This window comes from Crassostrea angulata, chromosome 6 (assembly GCF_025612915.1).
Source record: "Crassostrea angulata isolate pt1a10 chromosome 6, ASM2561291v2, whole genome shotgun sequence".
Lineage (NCBI taxonomy): Eukaryota > Metazoa > Mollusca > Bivalvia > Ostreida > Ostreidae > Magallana > Magallana angulata.
This window is the reverse complement of record NC_069116.1, coordinates 57,285,090-57,309,337: the sequence shown is the minus strand read 5'-3', so window position 1 is coordinate 57,309,337 and position 24,248 is coordinate 57,285,090. Positions and strand designations below refer to the sequence as shown.

Below are 24,248 nucleotides of genomic sequence, written 5' to 3'. Positions count from 1 at the left end.
TTCTCAATTTGAACAGCATTTTCTTATTCAAGCAAGTAAACAAACCATATTCACCCTCCTTTATAATCAGGAGGAGATGCATGAGCACATTCCAGATTTAGGAACTTTTGTGGCAATTGAAAGGGTAGATAACACAAGCTTTAACTACATATATGTAGTTTTGGATAAAGATATAAAAATAAACACTCTATGCTTGTGAAATTTTTTTAATATGGTCAGGTGACCCTCATGTACATTCTACAATTCAGCATATAATACTATCAGATGTGACAAAAGGTTAAGACAAATGTGACATGATTTGTTGGGGACTTGACAGAACCCACGGTTTGTTCGATGTACATGTATCTACAAATGGTTCAATAGGACATTACTACAACCACACTACCTCTCTAATTACTGGACAGTCTCGCCATGTTCCGCTATCAATGGCAGTTTGTTTCGATAGAACACAGCTACACTCAATTCCAACATATCTACATTTGGGTTATTCATTTTTCAGTCTGAAGCAGTTAAGAAATGTATGGACATAAAAGAAGGCACAGCTTAACAACCTTTTATAAGCATCATTTTAAATTTTTGATGAATTTCAGCATGCACATGGTGATTTGAAACTGAACTGATAAAGTGATTGCAATATAAAATTCTTTACACACTAGAGAATAAAACTCTCTATCATTGTGTGTCATCACAGAGCAGGGGAAATCCCCCACTAAACAGCCTGCTCATTACAGCTAAGGAGATGGTTTATAATGCCTTGCATAAAGATAAGATATGTTTGGTGGGCAAATCACAACAATTGGTACAAAACTTCACTGATTTTGGCAGCTGTTACCAGGGTAACAATTCACAGAATTAAATTCACATTTATCAGCACCAAATGAAACAAGAACCAGGGAAAAACTGAAAGCAAAATGTTGGGAAAAGAAACTCAATGACAGAAGAAATAATTCCGAAACAGTTAGATCTGAGATGTCATGCACAACTTAGGCTGAACAAAAGGAAGAGAGATTTGAGAGCAAGGTCTAACTCATGCAACGAACTAAATATTGAAATACTGTAGACATTTTGAAATAGAGTAAAACAAAGAAACAAGATTAAAGAGTTTTGATCCCAGTTAAAAGAAAACATAATGGGAAGGTGAAAAGAATGAACATGAGGTCAGAGCCATGCCAACTGATAGGTAGCCACAACACGGACCGGTTATCACATGTGGGATTGAAGGAGTAAAATATGAAGAGAGATTATGTGTCAGGATTCCTCTTATGATTACATCAGCCAACCAATCAGCACCAAGCATAGACTCCTAGCAGCGGTACATGCACCACGTCAGCCACTCCACATATGGAAGTCGTTGCCATGGACACTAGAGGGATCTAGGAAGGCCAAAGGTCATGAATCCATGACAGAGTCGCCTAAAGGAGAGAAAAGTCAGCATCATCAGCAATGTAGAACATAGATCCGATAGTGTTGTTAGCTATGACTTGTTTCTTTATGTAAGCAACAGAGGAAAGCACCATTTAAAATTCTGAGGATATTCAGTAACCTGTGAAATAGTGGTAATGGTTAAATATGGGAAATGACTTGTTTAACAAAATCAAGTTTACAACAAATGAAATACAATGTAATTGCACTCTGAAACACTTATTTATAAAACAAGCATAAAATAATACAAAAAAATCACATCCATTTTGGAAAGATTTTCTTTCACACTCTCACACTTCATTATCTTTCTCCCAAGGTTTTTTTTTTTCTAAATAAATAATACTTCTGCTGGCATGCTATAAAACATCAATTAAATGTTGACAAATAAAATGAATTATCATGCAACTATAAAATTATTCTAATATACAAAACAGATTTGTACCATAATGCTCACACGTCATTACACAGAGTCTCTGGCTGCCTTGTACAAACCAGTTGTATTGACCATGTATTGTAGTCATATTGCAGCCAAAACCAAAACAAAGTATAGAAGAAAGGATCATGCAAACTTGTGTATGAAATCTGATGGCTGTAAAGGGGCCACATGACTGATCACATGACATCCACAAAGAACTCACAAGGATTTCCCATTGCCATTTTGAAAGACTGTCTACTACCACTAAGGTCCTGTGGCACATTGGATATATTTCTGGGTGATGGTTCGAGGGTTACCCGCCTTGCGCTGGCCAAGCTTGCATTATCCGAGTCGCTTCCACTTCCCGCCGGACTCCCAGACTTCCCTTTGTCTTTCCTACTGCTTCCCGAAGCACTGCTTCCTAAAATGACAAGAAGAGAGTTTAATAACATAGCATATAGTTAGGTCAAGCAATATCAGGATTACAGAATCCAGTGGTAAATAGGACACAATGATATAGCAAACTCCATGCGGAACCATATCTACAGAATTCTATATAATATAATGTCATCACTGCATTACTCCGGTAATCTGCTGCACACAGACTAGCAGACAGACGGTCACTCGGTGAGAGTGGTGTGCTGGAGGCCACAGAAGCATGAAGCAGGTTGTCATGGCTACACTCTGGTGGTTGGAGGTCAGTGTCTACAGAGTTAATAGAAGGCCATGCATTACTTCCCCTGAAGCTCTGCGCACTTCATCCCACACACATGCACACAAGTAAACAGAAGTACCTTCCTACAGGAAGATGTGAACCTTGTCACCTTCTGGTGACTCGGCCTTGACCTCCTGACCTTCCTCAACACTGTCCTCCGAATTCTCTTTAGTTCTCACCATCTTAGCTGGTTTTACTTTGTTTTCATTTACGTTTTCCTGTTTGGTGTCATCAGATTTTTTCACAATTTTCTCTTGCCCCTCTTTTTTTATTTCTTTTGGTGAGTCGGTGGGTTTTTTCCCCTTTACATTGTTGTTTGGTTCACTTCCCTCACAAAATGCTTTTGAGAAAAGTTTTTGTGCAGCGGGTTGTAGATTTACCGGCAAACAACAGGCATTGTGAACTGCCAAAAATTAAGGGTACAGGGTCAAACGGAGACATCACAATCTACAAGGTTTGCTAACTATCTTTATCATAAAACATCTTGTGATTATCAGATCAAGGAAAAGACATTTCAATAGAATCATGCTTAGACAGAAAGATATTGGTACATAGGGGAGTTTTGTTAACAGTATAATCTTAGCTGTTTAGGAATTCAGTACATGTATCAGGTTTTTTATAAGTACCAGTACATTAACAGTAAAGGGACAAACTCCTCTGAAGTAGAAAACAAATATATCTCTCTTAGAAAACCATGAATGGTAGTTAAAAATTACAAGCTGGGTTATGAAAAAAAGGATTTGTTTAAACAATAAGAAGCAAAATCTGAAAAGCAATTGTGAAAGCTAATAAAAGTTAAAACATAAAATGTTAAAGAAAAAGCTTATATTCTTGAACATTGATATACTCGACATTTATCAAATCAATTAAGAAGCTTTAGTCAGGATCCAGAAGTCTGTTTTTTAAAGTTCAAATCAAATGGGCAAAACATTTTTTGCATTATCATTTACATTACATTATTCATTAAAACCCCTTTCCTAAGAATATTTAATCACTGAATAAACTGCTCTTAGGCTTAAATGAGACATGTTGGAGTTGCAGCCAAAATTAATGCTTCATTTTGTTTTAAAATTGTCTGTTCCCATGTTGAGACAAAATAAGGCAACATAAAAATGAAGGTAGTTATTAATATATAAATATATGTCTCATCAGGTCATTAATGTTAATCAAAAGCGGATGAAACAAATAAAATAGAAATGAAGGTGGCAGGGTGTAACAACAAATAAAACAGGAAGTAGCAAAGAGCAACAGGGGGCAGAGAGATGAAATGACAATACGACTTGTTACTGTGTTACTGACAATTGACATGAATCTTTAAGAGCATGCACATAGAGAGATAACAGTGTAGTTTTGGCAATTCACAAACCCCTGTGTGGACCAGTAACTCTAGAGGATGTTCTGCACAACAGCTGTACATTACACACACCTGCAAATACTCCATCACAAACACCCCCAAAAACTGCACTCACACCCTTAACATGCAAGACCTACAGTAAGGAGCCTCCACAGTGTATACTGGGGCATTGATAATGAGGTGAAGTAATCAAATAGTCATTACCAGTTGAGCTAGCTAAAGACGTTTTCGAATACGCTGCTTGGATCCTGGGATCTGATACACAGTTAGCTCCCCCTGTCAGCGTGCCCTGGGTCCTGGCGTGATCATGCCGGTGATCTGTGGGGTGGGGGTCTCCCCCTGTGTGGGTCCCTGTGCTATGAACATGCTGATGTTGATGATTATAAAGTTCTTTATCTTTGTCTGTCCATAATTTTCGGATATGATTGTAAGTACTGAGTATACATGTGCAGTCTTTGGGGGTGACTGGAAAAACAAAACATGGACATGCAAGCTTCAGTACAAAACTAAATCAAAAAGCTGACAGGATTAGTTGCATGACAAACTAGCAAAACAAAATAAAGCTACAACAAAATCAGAGTCAGGGCCATGGACCAATTAATCAAATACATACAAGTAAAATGGAAAAACAAAAATAAGATGCATTTTTCTGTAACAATTACAAACTTTGCTCATGCAATACAAGACCTTACCTGAGGCACTATGGACACTTCCTGCACTGTTATTGCCCCCTCCTGCACCCCCGGCTCCCGCAGTGAGCCCCGTCATACCACTGACCATGCTTTTATCCCCGTCCACAAAGCTACCAATATAGCTCTGAGAGTCTGTGCTGGTATAGCTATAGGGAGGGATATAACTAAGGTTTGGGGGCAGGTACCCTGGGTTACTGCCGTAGGGGTACTGGTTGTTCCAGTGTGGGGGTGGGAGGGGGGCCAGGGTGTCACGGTCGGCCTCCGACACTGAGTCCACATCCTCCAGACTTAATGCTGACAAATCTGTAACAAAACAATTGACAGAGTGCAAACAGTATGAAAAACAGAGTTACCTGAAAGCAGAAAGAGCTGTCAACAACTACCTATCGCATTGAATGATTGATAATGAATGACTGGATGACATATGATAATGAAACCATACCGGTAATCAATTTTCTACATTTAGAAGTTAAGTTCATTTGATATCAAAACAGCTTTGATACAAGGTAGCAATCATTTTGTAACAGCAGCTTGATGAAGAGGATAAGACTGATAGCAAAAGATCGGCTATCACGTTCATTACAGTTTTACACCGGCATGCATTTATAATATGGAAGCCAAGCATGAGTATATGACAGCAACAGCATAGACATAAAGTCATAAATAAATGCAACAGACTGAAACTTACATGTAAATGGATACAGTTCTTAAGCACTAAATCAAAATAGACTCTTTACTTATATGCAAGCATTAAAACATTTTGTAAGATAATTGAGTAGTTAAATGATGATGAAAAATGGCATGAAGAGTTATACAAGGACATATTCAATTAAGCTGCATTCTTTCTTGTTTTGCAAAGATTTGAAAATGGCTTAAATGATATATTTTATGAAAGGAAGGGGTAAAAGAAAAGATGCTGAATGAATCATTGCAAATGAAGTGGTAATAGTTTGTACCAAGAACAGTTCCCCAAAACCCAGAACACTACTAACTAGTAATGAAAAGAACAGGTCACTTTTTGGAATGTGAAAGAGGAGTTAACTGTACCCCTTAACTTTAGAAGATTCATAGCTAAAAGTAGCACATCAGCTGTATTAAACTGACAAACATGTAACTGCATAATCAAAGAAAGTTTAATATTGTAGTACTTAGAGAGAAACAATATCATGCTGTTAAAATATTTGAAAGTTGAAAAATATAGATAAGTTGTTTTCGTATTTAACTGGAAAATTTGTTAGGAATGAAAGATCAAGCTAAGTGTATTCTGCATGCAGTAAAATAAACAATTATATAGATGCAACCTAATATGTTATTTCTATGAAAATAACACATTTTCTCTTTAGGTCATTTTTGGTATATGTATATGCAAAACTAAAATAAACTGAAATGACCACAAGATACTTATGCGTCTCTACTTCTAACTGTACAAGGCAATAACCTTGACCTACTAACCTGGATACATGGGCCCATCTACAAGGACAATAAAGTCTGGTTAACCATATTAGCCCATTGGGCAAATGTTGAAGAATTGTAGTTTCCACAGAAATCATGTGGTGAAGCTTCTGATGACAATGAAATGATTTTTTCAGCTCTTGGATACAACTTTATGATTCTGGCCTTGGTCAGAAGACTTAGCTATGGAGTGCTTGATTGAGTAGTTGAGTTTGACCGACAAAGCCGAGTGAGGGAGTTGCCAAAGTGCTGGGTTAACCTACACTGTTATTGTTACTACCTCTCACTTGCACTTGGTCTACCTTGATACCAAAAACCACTGTTAGCCAATTTCTGATTCCAACAGGTATATATCAAAAAGCTCCAATTAAAACATCAATGTCCAAAATTACATTTCACTGTTTACAAATGTGTACTTACTTCCGTAAATATCTCCAAATATATAGTAGCACTGTTCTGAGAATGTGATTTTGTTGACCGTGTGTCGGATAAATCCTGCTTTCAACAAGTTACAGGCATACTTCCTGGCATCTCTTCTATCAGCAAAACCATCTACATGAGTGAATAACCAGTCCACCAAGTCTGAGCCTGCAACACAAGACAAGACTTACACAGTAACTCAATGTGTCACAAATATACATACCACAATCTCTCAGATAGCTACTGAATATAACACATGTATATGTATATATAAAATTCAACATCAACATGGCAAGATTTCTATGTCAAGATTTCTTATTGCTGGCATGATTATCCGTTGTTTAATTCTGAATTCCATAGAAACATAAGCATTCCATCTATGAGTACATGTATTATCTAATACTACATATAATGTGACCAACCTATAAATGCGTTGGGTATTGTGATTTTTAGCCACATTCTATCACGGATTTCCAAGCCGGAGTCTGGCTGAGCCATGGCTTTAACCACAGTGGCCATGTCAGTGTTGATTGAGAGATTCAGGTCATCGAATCCTGAAAATCAGAGAAAAACAGGGTACGTCATCGAAGCATTCCAACATGCACTTCGTTAATCTAAATCATTTCACAGTTAGTCATTAAATTTATTCTCTAGCAGTTTGTACAGCAATTAAATGAAGAGCTGGTTGAACCTACTCTCTGACTCAGGTATTGAGCTGGTCAGTGAGGAACTGGTGGATGTCATATTGCTGATGGAGGGGGCGGGGCCACCAATACGACTCATGTACTCCCTCTGCATTGCCGTAGTGTGAGCCACCCAGGCCGAGGGGTCAATAGGTCGCACCGGTTCCTGGCGAGGCACGGTGAAGTACCCTTTGGTGGGGTTAGGGTCCCAGCATTTGGCTACGACTAGAGTGATGGGACTGAAACAGTTGTTTGTACACATTAATACAAGCCCCTCATTTCTTACCTACTGGTGAACAATATACTGAGGTCTATAAAACAACAATGTACTTGGTAATTTGGAATTGGATCTTACCCCGGCTTTGTTACAGCCTCCCGTAGAGTGCGTACAGCATCGTCGTTACTCATGTTCTCGAAACTAACACCGTTCACCTCCAGAATCATATCTCCTGGTTCTATACGACCGTCCTGTGCCACCGCACCTCTGTACCAAAGCAAGACTCTCATGTTATATCACATTGTATCACATAGAAATAATTGAATGAAATCATGTCAAATTTCTGAGTTAATGACATATGTAAACATTCTTACTCTACTGTGTTGTCACCTACCCTTTCATTATGGACCCCACATAAATTCCTCCATCCCCTCCTTTGTTACTTTGGCCAACAATACTGATTCCCAGGAAATTAACTGTGTCTGAAAAACCAAACATCATACCATGACATGAAGATTCCAACTGCATCAAATTTTAAGTATACTAAAATAAATCTTTACATTCAATAGCAGTTTGATAACTTGAGCAAATGAAGTGCAGTCCACAAGAATAAAGTACCTTGTTACGGCACCAGAGTAGAGCATACAGAGAGACTTACCCATATTAAGAGTGACTGTGATAATGTTCAGAGACATGGTGGAGTCAGTGATACTGCTGAAGGATGAGGCCTGAAAGTACAAGGTTCCTAGTCAGCATACTAATCAACTTATATACTGTTACAGTCCCAAATAGAGAAAAATTGTTAAAGACTGCAACCAAGGTTTGAATTTCTGTATCTTAAAATTAAATCAGGAAAAAATGAAGTAAGCTTGCCACTACCAGTTAAAGTAAGTGAAGTGAATTCTTTAAGGCTCATTTTCTGTGCAAGGGACAGAACAATAAGAACTGAACAATCTGTATTACAGAAATGAATCAAGCACTAAATGGTGGGACTTAAATGTACAGAAATGAGCCTATTTCTTACTCAGTTCAAAGGATGGACTATGTGCCAACTTATTGGAGATTTCTCAGTGTACACATGAATTACAACACCTTAGTATAAGTCTTACCCATCCTATCCATCTACTGTTAGTGCTTTAGTCTAATCTAACTCTAACTCGACTTATAACAGAAGTGCTTTATTCTAGTCTCTTACTCGGCTTATCGGCGGGAGCTTGTGCTTCCTCCTCCTCCGTCGTTGTCGGCCGTAGCGGGAGGAGGATCTATTGGTGGTGTCTGTTACTGTAGAGAAACGACTGTCGTCCTCTGAGTCAAAGAAACTTGTGGTGTCAAGGTCACTGCTGGCCATAGTGGATGTGTCGCCATACATGTGCCGGTGTCGGTCACGTTTAGGGTGGCCATTAAGACGAGGAGCTGCAAGGGGAAAATCATCACTAGTTACTATCAAAATACAGACAAAATTTGATCATTTATATCTAAAATAAGTGAGAAATCATTATAAATATATTTAAAATATGTTAAACAAATTTATCAATAATAAGAGTCTATGAAAAAAACAGACAAAATTTGAATATGGCTATAGTTGTAAAAAGTGAGATACCAGTCTAAAAATACTACAACTAAGTTAAACAGATAGAAGTATCTTCAAAATAACCGTTTCTGTTTATATATAAAACTAAGGAGTGCAATTGGATAATTTCTGTTTGAATACCAAACTGCCATGTAATCTTATGCTTACAATAAATCAACTTTAATTTTTTTTTTCTTCTTTGAAATGTCATCCAGCATGAAGTTTATAAAAATTTTGTTTGCATCTGATTTACATTTCAATGATTAAATCCATGTGCTAAACATCCATATGCACTTTAAAATGACTTAAATCAGAGTGCTGTGGAAAATAAACAGAAACGAATGTGAGCCTAAAATTAAACTATTTTCATATTTGATTTACAAGCCCAATCTATTCATCATTGTGAATGGAAATAGACCGCATTCACACCCACTTGAAATCTTTTAAAGTTTTAAGTTATTAAAACATCATACATAAAAACAGGTGACATCAATGATCTACGTCAGTTCCTGACCTAGTAGGCCACCCTACACTTCACAGCTCACCGACAAGTGTAGGTAAACAGACTATACCTGGTCATTAATTAGTATATACAGGGCAACATGAACAGAGAGAGGTGTACTTTAACAACAAGACAGGCAGGTGACCAAACACAGAGAGAAAGGTAGTCTGGATCTGTCTGTTGAATTTAATTACACATAAGTCATTACAAGTAGACTTCAAGGTAACATAAAAACAATCTAATGAATGAATCTGTGTATTGTCCAAGACCCATTTAGGGATAGAGGAGTAAATGCATTACCTCACTTTCAATAGGGAATTGCAACAAATCAAATTAATTATTTCTATGGGTATAATAAGTAATTCAGTTATCCAAATCTTCCCTCCCCTCCCTTGCATAAATATTGCAGAAAGCTGTAACTCAGAGTTAGTGTAAAATGCTGTAGACTTTATTTGCATTATGTAGCAGCAAGATTCCTGAGACAGGGGGTGTAAGCAGAGCAACTTCAATAGCCAACAGCAGAGGTAACATTACATACATAAACCAGCAGACTTACGGTACATACACTTTAGTGCAAAGCTACATTAACCAAGTTTTTATTAGAATGAACATTTAATTCAAACAGAGTATTTTAGTGAAGCGACACAGCATGGCCTCTCCTCAACAAGACATGACTGAGTGACTGAGGGGTTAGGCAGCAATAGATGTGAGCCTCGTCAGAAGCAGAGAGAGGCGTGTACAGTGAAGGGGGGATTACTGTTAGGTGCAGAGGGTGGGAAGGGATGCCACATGAAGCTTACCATTTGGATCATTGTTAAGGCGGTGGTGGTTTCTATAGTGCCTAGATCGTCCATCTATTGAAACAAAAACATGAGCTACAGTCTACCAATGGACACACTCTGTCTACCAATGGATACACTCTGTCTACCAATGAACACACTCTGTCTACCAATGGATAAACTCTGTCTACCAATGGATACACTCTTTTTACCAATGGATACACTCTGTCTACCAATGGATACACTCTGTCTATCAATGGACACACTCTCTCTACCAATGGACACACTCTGTCTACCAATGGACACACTCTGTCTACCAATGAACACTCTGTCTACCAATGGACACACTCTGTCTACCAATGGATACACTCTGTCTACCAATGGATACACTCTCTCTACCAATGGATACACTCTGTCTATCAATGGACACACTCTCTCTACCAATGGATACACTCTGTCTACCAATGGACACACTCTGTCTACCAATGGACACACTCTCTCTACCAATGGACACACTCTGTCTACCAATGGATACACTCTCTCTACCAATGGACACACTCTGTCTACCAATGGATACACTCTCTCTACCAATGGACACACTGTTTATCAATGGACACACTCTGTCTACCAATGGACACACTGTCTATCAATGGACACACTCTCTCTACCAATGGACACACTCTGTCTACCAATGGACACACTCTCTCTACCAATGGATAAACTCTGTCTACCAATGGACACACTCTGTCTTCCAATGGACACACTCTCTCTACTAATGGATAAACTCTGTCTACCAATGGACACACTCTGTCTACCAATGGATACACTCTGTCTTCCAATGGATACACTCTTTTTACCAATGGACACACTCTCTCTACCAATGGACACACTCTGTCTACCAATGGACACACTCTGTCTACCAATGAACACACTCTGTCTACCAATGGACACACTCTGTCTACCAATGGATACACTGTCTACCAATGGACACACTCTGTCTACCAATGGACACACTCTGTCTACCAATGGATACACTCTGTCTACCAATGGACACACTCTGTCTACCAATGGACACACTCTGTCTACCAATGGACACACTGTCTACCAATGGATACACTCTTTTTACCAATGGACACACTCTCTCTACCAATGGATACACTCTGTCTACCAATGGACACACTCTGTCTACCAATGAACACTCTGTCTACCAATGGACACACTCTGTCTACCAATGGATACACTCTGTCTACCAATGGATACACTCTCTCTCCCAATGGATACACTCTGTCTACCAATGGATACACTGTCTACCAATGGACACACTCTGTCTACCAATGGACACACTCTGTCTACCAATGGACACACTGTCTACCAATGGACACACTCTGTCTACCAATGGATACACTCTGTCTACCAATGGATACACTGTCTACCAATGAACACACTCTCTCTACCAATGGATAAACTCTGTCTACCAATGGATACACTCTGTCTACCAATGGACACACTGTCTACCAATGGACACACTCTGTCTACCAATGGATACACTCTGTCTACCAATGGACACACTGTCTACCAATGGACACACTCTGTCTACCAATGGACACACTCTGTCTACCAATGGATACACTCTGTCTACCAATGGATACACTCTGTCTATCAATGGACACACTCTCTCTACCAATGGATACACTCTGTCTACCAATGGACACACTCTGTCTACCAATGGATACACTCTGTCTACCAATGGATACACTCTGTCTATCAATGGACACACTCTCTCTACCAATGGACACACTCTGTCTACCAATGGACACACTCTGTCTACCAATGAACACTCTGTCTACCAATGGACACACTCTGTCTACCAATGGATACACTCTGTCTACCAATGGATACACTCTCTCTACCAATGGATACACTCTGTCTATCAATGGACACACTCTCTCTACCAATGGATACACTCTGTCTACCAATGGACACACTCTGTCTACCAATGGACACACTCTCTCTACCAATGGACACACTCTGTCTACCAATGGATAAACTCTGTCTACCAATGGACACACTCTGTCTATCAATGGATACACTCTGTCTACCAATGGATACACTCTTTTTACCAATGGACACACTCTCTCTACCAATGGACACACTCTGTCTACCAATGAACACACTCTGTCTACCAATGGACACACTCTGTCTACCAATGGATACACTCTGTCTACCAATGGACACACTCTGTCTACCAATGAACACTCTGTCTACCAATGGATACACTCTCTCTACCAATGGATACACTCTGTCTACCAATGGACACACTCTCTCTACCAATGGATAAACTCTCTCTACCAATGGACACACTGTCTACCAATGGATACACTCTCTACCAATGTACACACTGTTTATCAATGGACACACTCTGTCTACCAATGGATACACTCTCTCTACCAATGGACACACTGTCTACCAATGGATACACTCTCTACCAATGTACACACTGTTTATCAATGGACACACTCTGTCTACCAATGGACACACTGTCTATCAATGGACACACTCTGTCTACCAATGGACACACTCTCTCTACCAATGGACACACTCTGTCTACCACTGGATACACTCTCTCTACCAATGGACACACTGTTTATCAATGGACACACTCTGTCTACCAATGGACACACTGTCTATCAATGGACACACTCTGTCTACCAATGGACACACACTGTCTACCAATGGACACACTCTCTCTACCAATGGACACACTCTGTCTACCAATGGATACACTCTCTCTACCAATGGACACACTGTCTATCAATGGACACACTCTGTCTACCAATGGACACACACTGTCTACCAATGGACACACTCTCTCTACCAATGGACACACTCTGTCTACCAATGGACACACTGTCTACCAATGGACACACTCTGTCTACCAATGGATACACTCTGTCTACCAATGGACACACTGTCTACCAATGGACACACTGTCTACCAATGGACACACACTGTCTACCAATGGACACACTCTCTCTACCAATGGACACACTCTGTCTACCAATGGACACACTGTCTACCAATGGACACACTCTGTCTACCAATGGATACACTTTCTACCAATGGACACACTCTCTCTACCAATGGACACACTCTCTCTACCAATGGATACACTCTGTCTACCAATGGATACACTCTGTCTATCAATGGACACACTCTGTCTACCAATGGATACACTCTGTCTACCAATGGACACACTCTGTCTACCAATGAACACTCTGTCTACCAATGGACACACTCTGTCTACCAATGGACACACTCTGTCTACCAATGGATACACTCTGTCTACCAATGGACACACTGTCTACCAATGGACACACTGTCTACCAATGGACACACACTGTCTACCAATGGATACACTCTTTTTACCAATGGACACACTCTCTCTACCAATGGACACACTCTGTCTACCAATGGACACACTCTGTCTACCAATGGATACACTCTGTCTACCAATGAACACTCTGTCTACCAATGGACACACTCTGTCTACCAATGGACACACTCTGTCTACCAATGGACACACACTGTCTACCAATGGATACACTCTGTCTACCAATGGACACACTGTCTACCAATGGACACACTGTCTACCAATGGACACACACTGTCTACCAATGGACACACTCTCTCTACCAATGGACACACTCTCTACCAATGGATACACTCTGTCTACCAATGGACACACTCTCTCTACCAATGGATACACTCTGTCTTCCAATGGATACACTTTCTACCAATGGATACACTCTGTCTACCAATGGACACACTCTCTCTACCAATGGATACACTCTCTCCCAGGCTCTAGTGCAGATCGATACATGATGATTAAGAAAAGAAAATTGTTCGATAAACTATGTATTTTTTCTTTATTTTCTCTCCATTTAAATGGTTTTTGAGAGAATAAATAAAATCAGCTACTGTTACTAAATAGCCACTGACCAAGATTTCAATATTTGTTTTATCAATATCAAATGTCTACCGGTAATCAATTTCATGTCTACCCAAATTTGTTTTTATTTGATCACTTCTCAGATGACAAGAATTGCCTAGTTTAATGGATAAACTTCCTCCCATTGTTATCAATTATTAACTTCCACTAAGATAACATAACCTAGAAAATCTTCAACAGCTATTGTTAATTTAATTCCTTATTCAGAGTACAGTAGAACTTGTTAATACGTAGAAATTGCAATGTTTTGCGGTGTTCCAGCAAAAATCTTAATTTCTTTTAAATCCAATCTAATTAACAATTAAAACAAATTTTGATATAACAAATCTATAGATAAAGCAAATTAATTAAAATCTTATAAACATTGAAAGTAATGAAATTTACATCTCTTATTATAAAGCTAACAATATTTTAAAATGACTTAATTTTTACAAGTTTCTACTAATATTTCAATAAAAATACATAAAATTACAAAATGATAGTTTCAGTTCTGCTAGCCAAAGTAAGTTTGGTGCTTAAATATATGACCTCACTGGGTAATCAGAGAGAGGAAAACTTGTTAATTCCAAGATCTTTATACTTATTATTACAAACTTGTTATATGGAGATATAGTGAAGTAAGTCAGAGATCCTTGGTAATTAGCTGTAATCAAAATAACAAGACTTCTTCTTGCCAGTAATTTAATTGCAAAAACAACTTTGTTCCAAAAGGTAGCTTATTCTAAATGATTTGTTTTATTTCCCCATCAATCACTACCCAAAATTTTTCAAAAACATTGGGGACATCTAGATATGTAACAGCAAAATTTTCTGGTTTGCGCAAAATAGAAATAAAGATCAGAAAACCAAAAAAGACAATGCCAGCATTAATCATTTATATGTTTGATATACTCCGACCCAAATTTTTCATGGTTGGTAGGTAGGCAGCGCTTTTATTTTTTTTAATTTTCTTGCACATTGATATTCTAAAAATCAGACAATTTTTGTGTTAATTTCTATGCTGAGAAAGTAAACAAATTCAATATTTGTTGATACAAAAGCATAATCCAATTTTTTTTTTAATATGACAATCAATTTTTTAAAAAATCATCAAATTTAAAATGCTAAAAAAATTATTGGATAGGGGCAATTTTGATGGGTTGATTTTTTGTATTTTTGATTTTTATTATTTCCCCCCCCCCCCCCCCCAAAGAATCCATTATCCTATTAGGAGAATGTGTTATTAGGACCCTGCAGACTTCAGAGAGAAGTTCAATGATCAGCCAGGTACCTGTTTGAGACAGCAGTTCCTTCCTCAAGCTGTCCGAGTTGTCGATTCTAGTACAAGAAACCACAAACCAAGCCATACAGGAATAAACACAGAGCTGGTTTACACAAACAATACAGTGCCTACACAACTAGTCCACAGGTCTACATCATATCAGAGAATAATGCAGGACTCGCTAGCAGAGGCCTACAGCATCTCAAAAACAGTCCAGGACCTACTCGCACAGGTCTAAATAATCTCATAGAAAACTCCAGGACTCGCTAGCAAAGGCCTATATCTCACAGATAATGGTCCATGACTCGCATGCATGTGCATTTACAATCTCACAGAGAATAGTCCAGGACTCGCCTCCAAAGGCCTATAAAATCTCACAAAGAACTGTTCAGGACTGATTAGCTGTGTTACATCAAGCCTGTACAGATCTCCATCCTAGGTGACCGACAGCCGAAACAACAAATTACCCTACTTGCTTTAGGTACAAGTTTAAATTCTCAGTCGATAGTATCTGATAGCCCTTTTTTCCACATTTTAAACCATGAATTAGTAAACAACTCTCTGTTGTATCCTTGCACCTTGGATGGCATGTAAGAAATAATTACTCCCTTTCCCTCTTGGGTTTTAAAACTTTTTTCAGAGATCAGCAGATATGTAATCATTTAGGAACAAGCAAATTGCACCCTTCTCCTTTTATCAAGTCCATCAAAATGATTCCTACAGAAACCTGCCATGGACCTGTTGATAAATAACGCCCGTGTGACCTTATTGAAATTTTTGAAATCACACCTGATATTTAATTTTCCAGAAGCAACAATAGGTTGATATTTAGAAGTCCTTACAAAGAGTCTACCATTTGCAGCCAAGTGGGGATTATACACCTGTTCTTAATACCTAACATTAAAGACATGGATCCTGATTTTTAATTTAATCAAACTATTCTTTTATGACATATTCATACATTGGTGTTAAAATTTCGAAGCCTAGAATTTTTCAAATTGTCAAATGTCTTTCTGGAAACCAAGTGTCATTTATGTCATCAAAGGGCTTTATGAATTCCAGTGACAAGAGAAAACTGCCCATGTAACACCCAACTGTCTGCGAGACCGGGCAAGAGAAAGCCAGGACGGGGAGAACTTTATATCCCTCCCAACATTTATCAAATCTCTTCACTTCAAAGCGGCTCACTAGCACGCTCATCACACACTCAATCTTGGGCCTGATACCCTGACTCGACTAACCCTCAACAGAGACCCATTGATAGACTAACATGCTTCTTGAGGCAACAATTTTATTACAACTAGCATGTCTGACTGCAAATTAAACTTATTTTGTGGAGGTTGCAAACTCTAATTCTCTAAACTCTTCTCCTTTAAGATAAAGCTTGCATCTGTATATTGCAATATTTATTTGTGTTTTTTCTACGATGCTGAAGAGAAAATTCATCCAGGATCTATAATTTCACAATTACACAATTCATCATCCATACACAAATGGAATTAGAAGTAACACTACTGAGTGAATGAAAGACAAACTAGCAGTATATTGTAGGTTTAGCAATTCAGTGTTGAATGAAGTCTGGTAAATGTGTCACTTTTTTGTCATATGTAAATCAAGAGGATTAGAGTAAGAATGCTACCTCATAGTATCTCCCCTTAATCACAAAACTGTCCCCAACAGTGAGATGTTTAAGCAAACAACGGTTATCTGTAGAGTGAATATTGTGTCAATCACTAGTCAAAAATTTGATTTAAGGAGTTTAATTTCTTCAAATTCTTGGGTTGAATAAATACAAAGAAGATCGAAATGTTGTGTGTTATCTCACCATATATAAATCTCTGTGTGTATCCAATGTTTTGGCGGACAGCTGCATGAGAAACACAGTGGCAGTTGAAATCATTTTATCTTAACAGGGAATTGGTAAAAAATTAAATTTTAATATGAGCGAAAATCCCTCTGAAGATTTAATACCTAGAGATCATATCACTGAGCAAATATTCTGTGATTAGGACTTGATTAGAACCCTGGTTCTGAATGCATTTTCCTTCTCCTTCAACAATGCGATTTCCACCATTGTTTTGAATTTATTTACTTTCATTTAGAGCGTTGCGTTTGGGGGATTAGGCAGCATTGGAGTGTTGTTGAGTTTATCTGGCTGCCTACAGTAACGGTGGGTAACCATCTCAAGCTGGGGATGACTAACCCGCCAACAACAACACTCCCAGGCCTTTGTTCCTGCCTCTCATTTACAGTCAAGGAGATATAACTAAAAGCCCCTCGTACACTCTTCAACACACACATAAATTTGCAATCCATTACCAGCTGTAACATTGTTTTCAATTTGTTGGTTTTGCCATATCATTAATGGTCTTGATGGCTGTCAAGGTATTTAAATTATGTGCACAAATGTATTCCTGTAATGCTGAATCAAATATTGACTGTTTTTGCACCAAGGACTATTTCTGTTAAACTTCACTTCACACAATATTATACTTCGTAAACAAGAAAAATATGCAAATTTTCTGTGCCTTGTTCATGTTATTCGTTTGAACAAGAGAGTGTTTATCAAAACATACAAAAAAAATTAGCACTACAGCTGGCTACTGCAATTCTAAAACTTCAGTATACACCTCATATTCCCTTCAATTCTTTTTCAATTCCAAAACCTACTTCACATTAGCATTTCATACATACATTCAAAAATAGTTTAAAATTGTAACTAAAGGAATGCACACAGAGGATTTAATTGCAACAAGATAATGCTGCTGATGCATTCAAGCTTAAACACACGCACATTCAATATGCCATCATTAAACGTCCGCTCAACACTGAATTAAACCTACTTCTTGTCTGAGTTTTTTTTTTCTTAATGACTTTGTACTTTCGACAAAAAAAAAAATCAATAGAAAAACACATTTAAAACGTTAATTAAAGACCTGGGCTCATCTGATGATGGTTAATTTCACCTTGACCCTAATGACTTATGATATTCTATTCAAAGCTTTCAAGGAGACCTTTCTGCTCACAATAACAAAGTCTTCATCTTGATTAAAAGTTATCGTATGACCCTAAATGAAATTTGGAAATTACAAAAACCTCAACAAAGACAATATGCCATGTGATCTTTGCTATATTGAGCAAACAAAATACTAACATGTTACATGGATTCCTACTAAATGCATTTCTCCTTTCTCAAGACATCAGAAACATTTGTTACAAACAGTCTTCTTTACATCTACAGGTTTCCTTACCTATATAGCTGGCATGCTTCTATCTATAGATGTTCATTTCAAATAGCACAAAGACTTAAATTTCATAAGTAATCGCATCCAACCCTGCTGTCCAATGTTCATTTTACATTCGATGTTATCTTTGAAATACAAACCTAAACATGAAATTTTCAAATAGGTGATTATTTTCATTCACAGGTGACTCTCGATGGTTCGAAGACCATGAGACTGAGGAAAAACTTCAAGGGATCAAGTGTTCAAGTCTTCAAGAGTTCCCAATTTTCCAGGTCGACCGTCAGGTTTAAAATTTAGTCTTACCAGATGCTATGGTTAAGCCATTTAATTTAGTGCTAACCTCATGCATGTTCTTTAACAAAGTTTGTCGTGATTTATATATACAGATCTGGATGTTTTAAAAACTGAATTTGAAATAAATATTGAATGAAGTCATGATATTTATTTATTTAATGCATCATATTATGACAGAATTGCTCAGTACTTCTGCACTGCATGACAACTTGTTGTAAACTGAGTATTACCCACTGTACAGGTTCTTCACCCGATTGCTTAGTGGTGCTACTCAGTTCTATTAATACTCTAAGTTTTAAAGTTACATGTAGAACAGTTGAAAATAATATGTTCTTTAAGTTATAAAGTCAGTCCCAGTGAGTATGCAATATTTTAATCCATAATATATTCTAAATATTTTGCATTGAAAATTCCAACAGATTGCAGTTTTATAAACACATCGAACATATTGGAAAGGATATTATTAAAATCAGGGTTTGGGTTTTTTTTTCTCCCTTAAACAACATTTTCTCCTTAACCTACACGCACATGCAACACTAAACATAGAATGAACTTATATACACAATGATATGACCTCCACAATCACCCAATCAGGACAGATGGCTGTTTTCATGATCAAATTTCACAGAAAAGAAATAATACCTGTCACTCCAATTACCTACTCCTCATGCTATGTCAATCACAATTTAACAAGACTTCACTGAGTCTTAGAACTATAAAGCATTCATTGCCCTAACCAACATTTTGGACCATATGTGTTGTAAAAGAAATTTTAGTTTAAATTTGGTTTCAACATTAATTTTGAATTATATGTAATGGCAGTGCTATCAATGGTACAAGTTTCTACTTCTACTTTGCGGTTTATATATGTACAAGATATAATCAAAATCAAAACATGCAGTGCATGACTACAGACTAGACGTATACAGGGGGTAGTGTATTGAGGGACTCACCACGGCGCGAGCTGAGGACAGAGTCAGTCTCTGTGCAGGTATCACAGGTCTGGTCACGGCTGCCTACAGAGGCGTTAGCGCTACAATGAAAAACAAGATAACAATCAAACAAAACATTATAATGACCAGAATGATGCCAACAAGCTAATAAACATAGCAGATTTATATTGATGAGTATGGATTTATCTGAATATCATAAAATAGTTGTTCATTGGCAAAAATATGTTCAGGTATAATCAATATGGTTCAATATTGCATTTATAGAACAACCACTATCATGCAATGCAATATAAAAGAATAATAACTTAGGACACTAAGGACAACCCATTGTCGCCTGGTTATCTGCCCTTGGTATGTGCGGACCAAGTTATTATCATTTTTGTCTTTAAAGTCTTTCTCCATGATTAATCATGTCAATAAACTAGAGCAACTATCACAGCTGTGAAAGTCTATCTCACTATCCTGCAGAGTGCGTGAATAAAAAAACCACATCTATCTCTTCAATATAGTTTGTACAAGTTGTCATCATAAAATATCAACAATGTGTTTTATTTGATCTTGATTAAGTTCTCAAGCAAAACTCAGTAATCATTTTCACTGCAAGAAACACTAAAGATCAGCGGAGTTGTCTCTCTTGATAATGGGATTTTTATAATGGCACTTACTGAAAAGAAGGTGGTCGGCTATCTCCTATCCCCCCGACCCTCTCCTGGGGGACATGAACATCTCCCGTCCCCGAGTCTGTACACTGGGACTGAGTATCGGATGTGCTGTTCTCTGCAGGCACCAACTACAATAAAAACATATATTGTATACACAGCAGTCGTTATCTACACTGTGCAAGACAGTGTGCACCAATATCTTGTTTAAATCTCAAATGGAGTTTATTCTATCTCTCTAAATATTTGTGGAATAAACTTGTTCTTTTGTTTCAAATCTGACATTTCAGAGAGGCTTCAAAATATTACGAGCATGCACTTATTACATAACTTGAAGTGTTTGGCATCTATCAGCTTAAGATGGATCATTTTTTTGTCTGACAAGAACAGACTGTGGAACATAATCAACACCAAATGTTTTAAAACTGATTACTTACCCAAGACACGACACGGCCATTAAAACATGGCAACCGGGCTTCATCATCAATTATTTCTTCCTTTACAACCCTGTAAAATAATTTCATTTCATTTATTAAGTCTTAATATACATGCACTTTTTAAAAAAAAGCAATTTGTGTAAGCGATGAACAATGGTAGTGACATGTCAAAGACTCAAAATAAGCCTGTTAGACTAAAAAGACTATCATGCTAAATTGGTATGTAACTGAATTAATCAAACGTAGCATCACATGCATATAATACTAGTAACCTATGTCATCCATCTGTTCATGTTTGTTTCACAACATACTTAACAAATGAATTAGGACAAGTCTTCTAATCACATGCATAAGAGTTTTGGCATCTAAAACTGGAGAAGTTATTATCTGAAATCCATCATATACATGTATTGAAAAGTGCTAAATAAAGAAATATTATTTTTTAAACTACTGAATTTTCTTCTGTGTTATAATAAATAAATTGTTTATAGTGTTAGCCATTGGGTCATTACTTTATTACTTTGTAGAATTGGTTTTATTTATTGGGGTGTGTAGGTCTTGAGAAATTACATCTGTAAATGGTAAAAGTGCCAAATAAATACATGTATTATTTTTAAATCTACTGAATTTTCTTTTGTGTTATAATACATAAAGTGTTCATAGTGTTAGCCATCGGTTCATTACTTTATAGTATCGGTTTTATTTATTGGGTTGTGGACTCCACACTGTGGAGGTCTTGTGAAATTACATCTGTAAATGGTAAAAGCCTAATACAACACATTTGTATGTTTTGTAAGTACAGTTCATAATGAATCATTGAGATTGGAAGTCTAGAATGGGTCCTAAAATTTACTCATTATTCTGTTTTTTGAAAAACACAAAAAAGATGCAACACATGAATAAATAAATGTAAGAGAATGCATAATTTTTAACATAAGGTTATATAAAATATGTCAGCAAACAAAGGGTCTAAGATTCATAGCCTACATGGATACTTAGTTGATCATTCTGTGTCCTTATTCAACAGACAGTATCCATCAGAAGCATCAACACTACTTATATTGAATTACAAACAACATGCCCCCAATGTCAAATCTGTTCTCATCTTCAGCCAACCTGCCCCTACTAGCTCAACCCCACTAAAAAATTTACCCCCATGCCAACTTGGATGCACATAAATTTGTCTCTCTATTTAATAAAATGAAAGTAATTATCTTCACATTTTGAGTTAGGTCATTAGGCTACCATGCAGGCACAACATAATCAGTTATAATATTTAGCAAATAAAATTTAAATTCTTCAAAATCACAATGATATCTCCCAATATGGCTAAAGTCTACGTTAGTAATTATGAAGGATGTACGGTAATGTGGCTATTATATGAAAGCTATAAGCAGCTGTATATAAAAAGATAATTAATTTTTGAATGAAATTATGAATTTTTAAAACAAAACTTTGGACTAATTTAAGAGATTTGGAAGGGACGAGTTGGAAATAGAGCAAAGATTACTTGAAAAACATGAGTTCAAGTTATAAGGGGGTGGTGAAAGGTGATGATAATAAGATAAATTGTCTTGCACCCTTGAGTGTGTATATTTTATTTATACAATTTATCTATGTTTCTTAATACTTATTTGTGTACAAATGTTTTATACAGGAACACAATGTAAACTAGTATATAGTTACTAATTGTGCTATCCTGTCTGAATAAAAGACTTATCCTGTCTGAATAAAAGACTTTATCTAATTATTATTACCCTTGATGATTGACTTGATCATGTGCACAGTGGTTTGCTGACAGGGTCAACTATAAAATCAGAATTGTTTTTCAGCTTTGACTGTATCTCATTCCTATCCAATTTTAGGGAGTAATTTTATAAATAATGATCCATACTAGTACCCCAATCTACCTTTAGTTAAATAGGAAATGAATAGGAAAAATTAATGAAGATACAGCATGTACACGTCTCCTTTCAAATTGAAACCTTTAACATTAAATATTATTAAAGTTTTTTCATAAAAAAAATAAAGTTTCCATTCAAAGCATTTTAAACCATTATAAACAACATTGCACAATATTACAGTAGGTATTGTGTCAATATTCACAACACTAACTTCTTGTAAGAATAAAGCGTGGTTTGTTTTTCCAAACCAAAATGCAAAATTAATGAGATTTAGAGAAGCTTCATACATTCATAACTAGAATTTTTTTTCCTACATTGATTTTTACTCAAAATGAAAGGTTAGACATAAATGATCTGCAACATTTCTTAACCCAATTGTCTGAAAGACACCTAATTGAATCAACAAAACAGATCTTTTATTTCCCAAACACTGGATACAAGTTGATCCTTTGAAGTAAAAGTTATAAGTATCAAATTTGTGGTGCAAAAAGTTTTAACACCAGATAAACGTTCTGCTATTAAAGACTATGAATCTTTTTGCATGCTAGCTTTTTTGTTAATATATACTATTAGGTATCAGTCCCTTCAGGAAATGAACACTTTAAGTAGTTTCATTACCAGTATGCTTTATGTTCTTATATGCATGCTTCTGCATGGAAGCAATGCTACTGATTGAATATGAAGGCCTAATGGATAATGAAAATTATCTCTAGTCTATTATAGTGCCGACTGACCTCACATTAAATTATCATGAGGATCATGCATCCCCCAAAGACATGACAGAAGTATCCAAAATTCACAATCAAACTACAATAATTATGGCAACTGCTAAAATTAACAAAATAATCAAAACACAAGCCATGAAAGAAACTCACCCAAAATCATCATCCACACTTTTGAAAAAGAATTTATAATTTGGTCGATTCAATGCATTCTTGAAATCGCCTAACGTTACCCGATCGGCAGGTATGGGTAGTTTGATCAGATATGGAGTATCTTCATCGTCAATATAGTATATTATTTTTGTTTCTTCCATCCCGAAGGAAGGAGAAATCAAGGGAAGTTCCTACAATGACTGTTTACAATTAAAACCAAAATGGCTGCCCCGTTGATCTGAAATGCAGTGAACCGAACGGAAATATGTAAAGTCATTTTCGAATCATTCATTGTCAAAATTCACTTTAATAGTTGATAATAAAATCTTCATTTTTCTAACAAAGATTTTTAAAATAAACGTAGAATTAACTATGCCATACAACACAAAT

The 24,248-nt window shown here is 36.9% G+C and overlaps 1 protein-coding gene across 7 annotated transcripts; it reads right to left on the bottom strand.

Moving 5' to 3' along the window:
- Positions 1 to 188: 188 nt before the first annotated feature.
- On the bottom strand, positions 189 to 24,121 carry LOC128186829 (segment polarity protein dishevelled homolog DVL-3-like). Of its 7 annotated transcripts, XM_052856749.1 has the most exons (17): positions 23,859 to 24,120; positions 21,080 to 21,149; positions 20,649 to 20,773; positions 19,984 to 20,063; positions 10,243 to 10,296; positions 8,566 to 8,783; positions 8,029 to 8,098; positions 7,765 to 7,852; positions 7,509 to 7,637; positions 7,166 to 7,392; positions 6,893 to 7,024; positions 6,471 to 6,638; positions 6,051 to 6,068; positions 4,599 to 4,901; positions 4,111 to 4,371; positions 2,061 to 2,258; positions 189 to 1,412 (listed from the first exon to the last, which is right to left on the bottom strand). In XM_052856749.1, exons 1-17 carry the CDS (start codon positions 24,017 to 24,019, stop codon positions 1,390 to 1,392), a joined length of 2,325 nt encoding a protein of 774 aa, XP_052712709.1. In that variant the 5' UTR covers positions 24,020 to 24,120; the 3' UTR covers positions 189 to 1,389. The 7 variants fall into 7 exon arrangements, with proteins under 7 accessions (XP_052712709.1, XP_052712708.1, XP_052712714.1 ...); XM_052856748.1 differs by having other exon boundaries at positions 189 to 2,258; XM_052856752.1 differs by lacking the exons at positions 189 to 1,412; positions 4,111 to 4,371 and adding an exon at positions 2,632 to 2,955 and having other exon boundaries at positions 2,121 to 2,258; positions 23,859 to 24,121.
- Between the last annotated feature and the right edge of the window lie 127 nt (positions 24,122 to 24,248).

Coding starts and splice junctions, on each gene's coding strand:
- LOC128186829 (XM_052856748.1), bottom strand. CDS start 24,019: ATGGAAGAAACAAAAATAATATACTATATTGACGATGAAGATACTCCA. Junction 7,638..7,764: donor GTGGGGTCCATAATGAAAGG/GTAGGTGACAAC, acceptor GCTTTGGTACAG/AGGTGCGGTGGCACAGGACG. Junction 7,393..7,508: donor GAGGCTGTAACAAAGCCGGG/GTAAGATCCAAT, acceptor CAACTGTTTCAG/TCCCATCACTCTAGTCGTAG.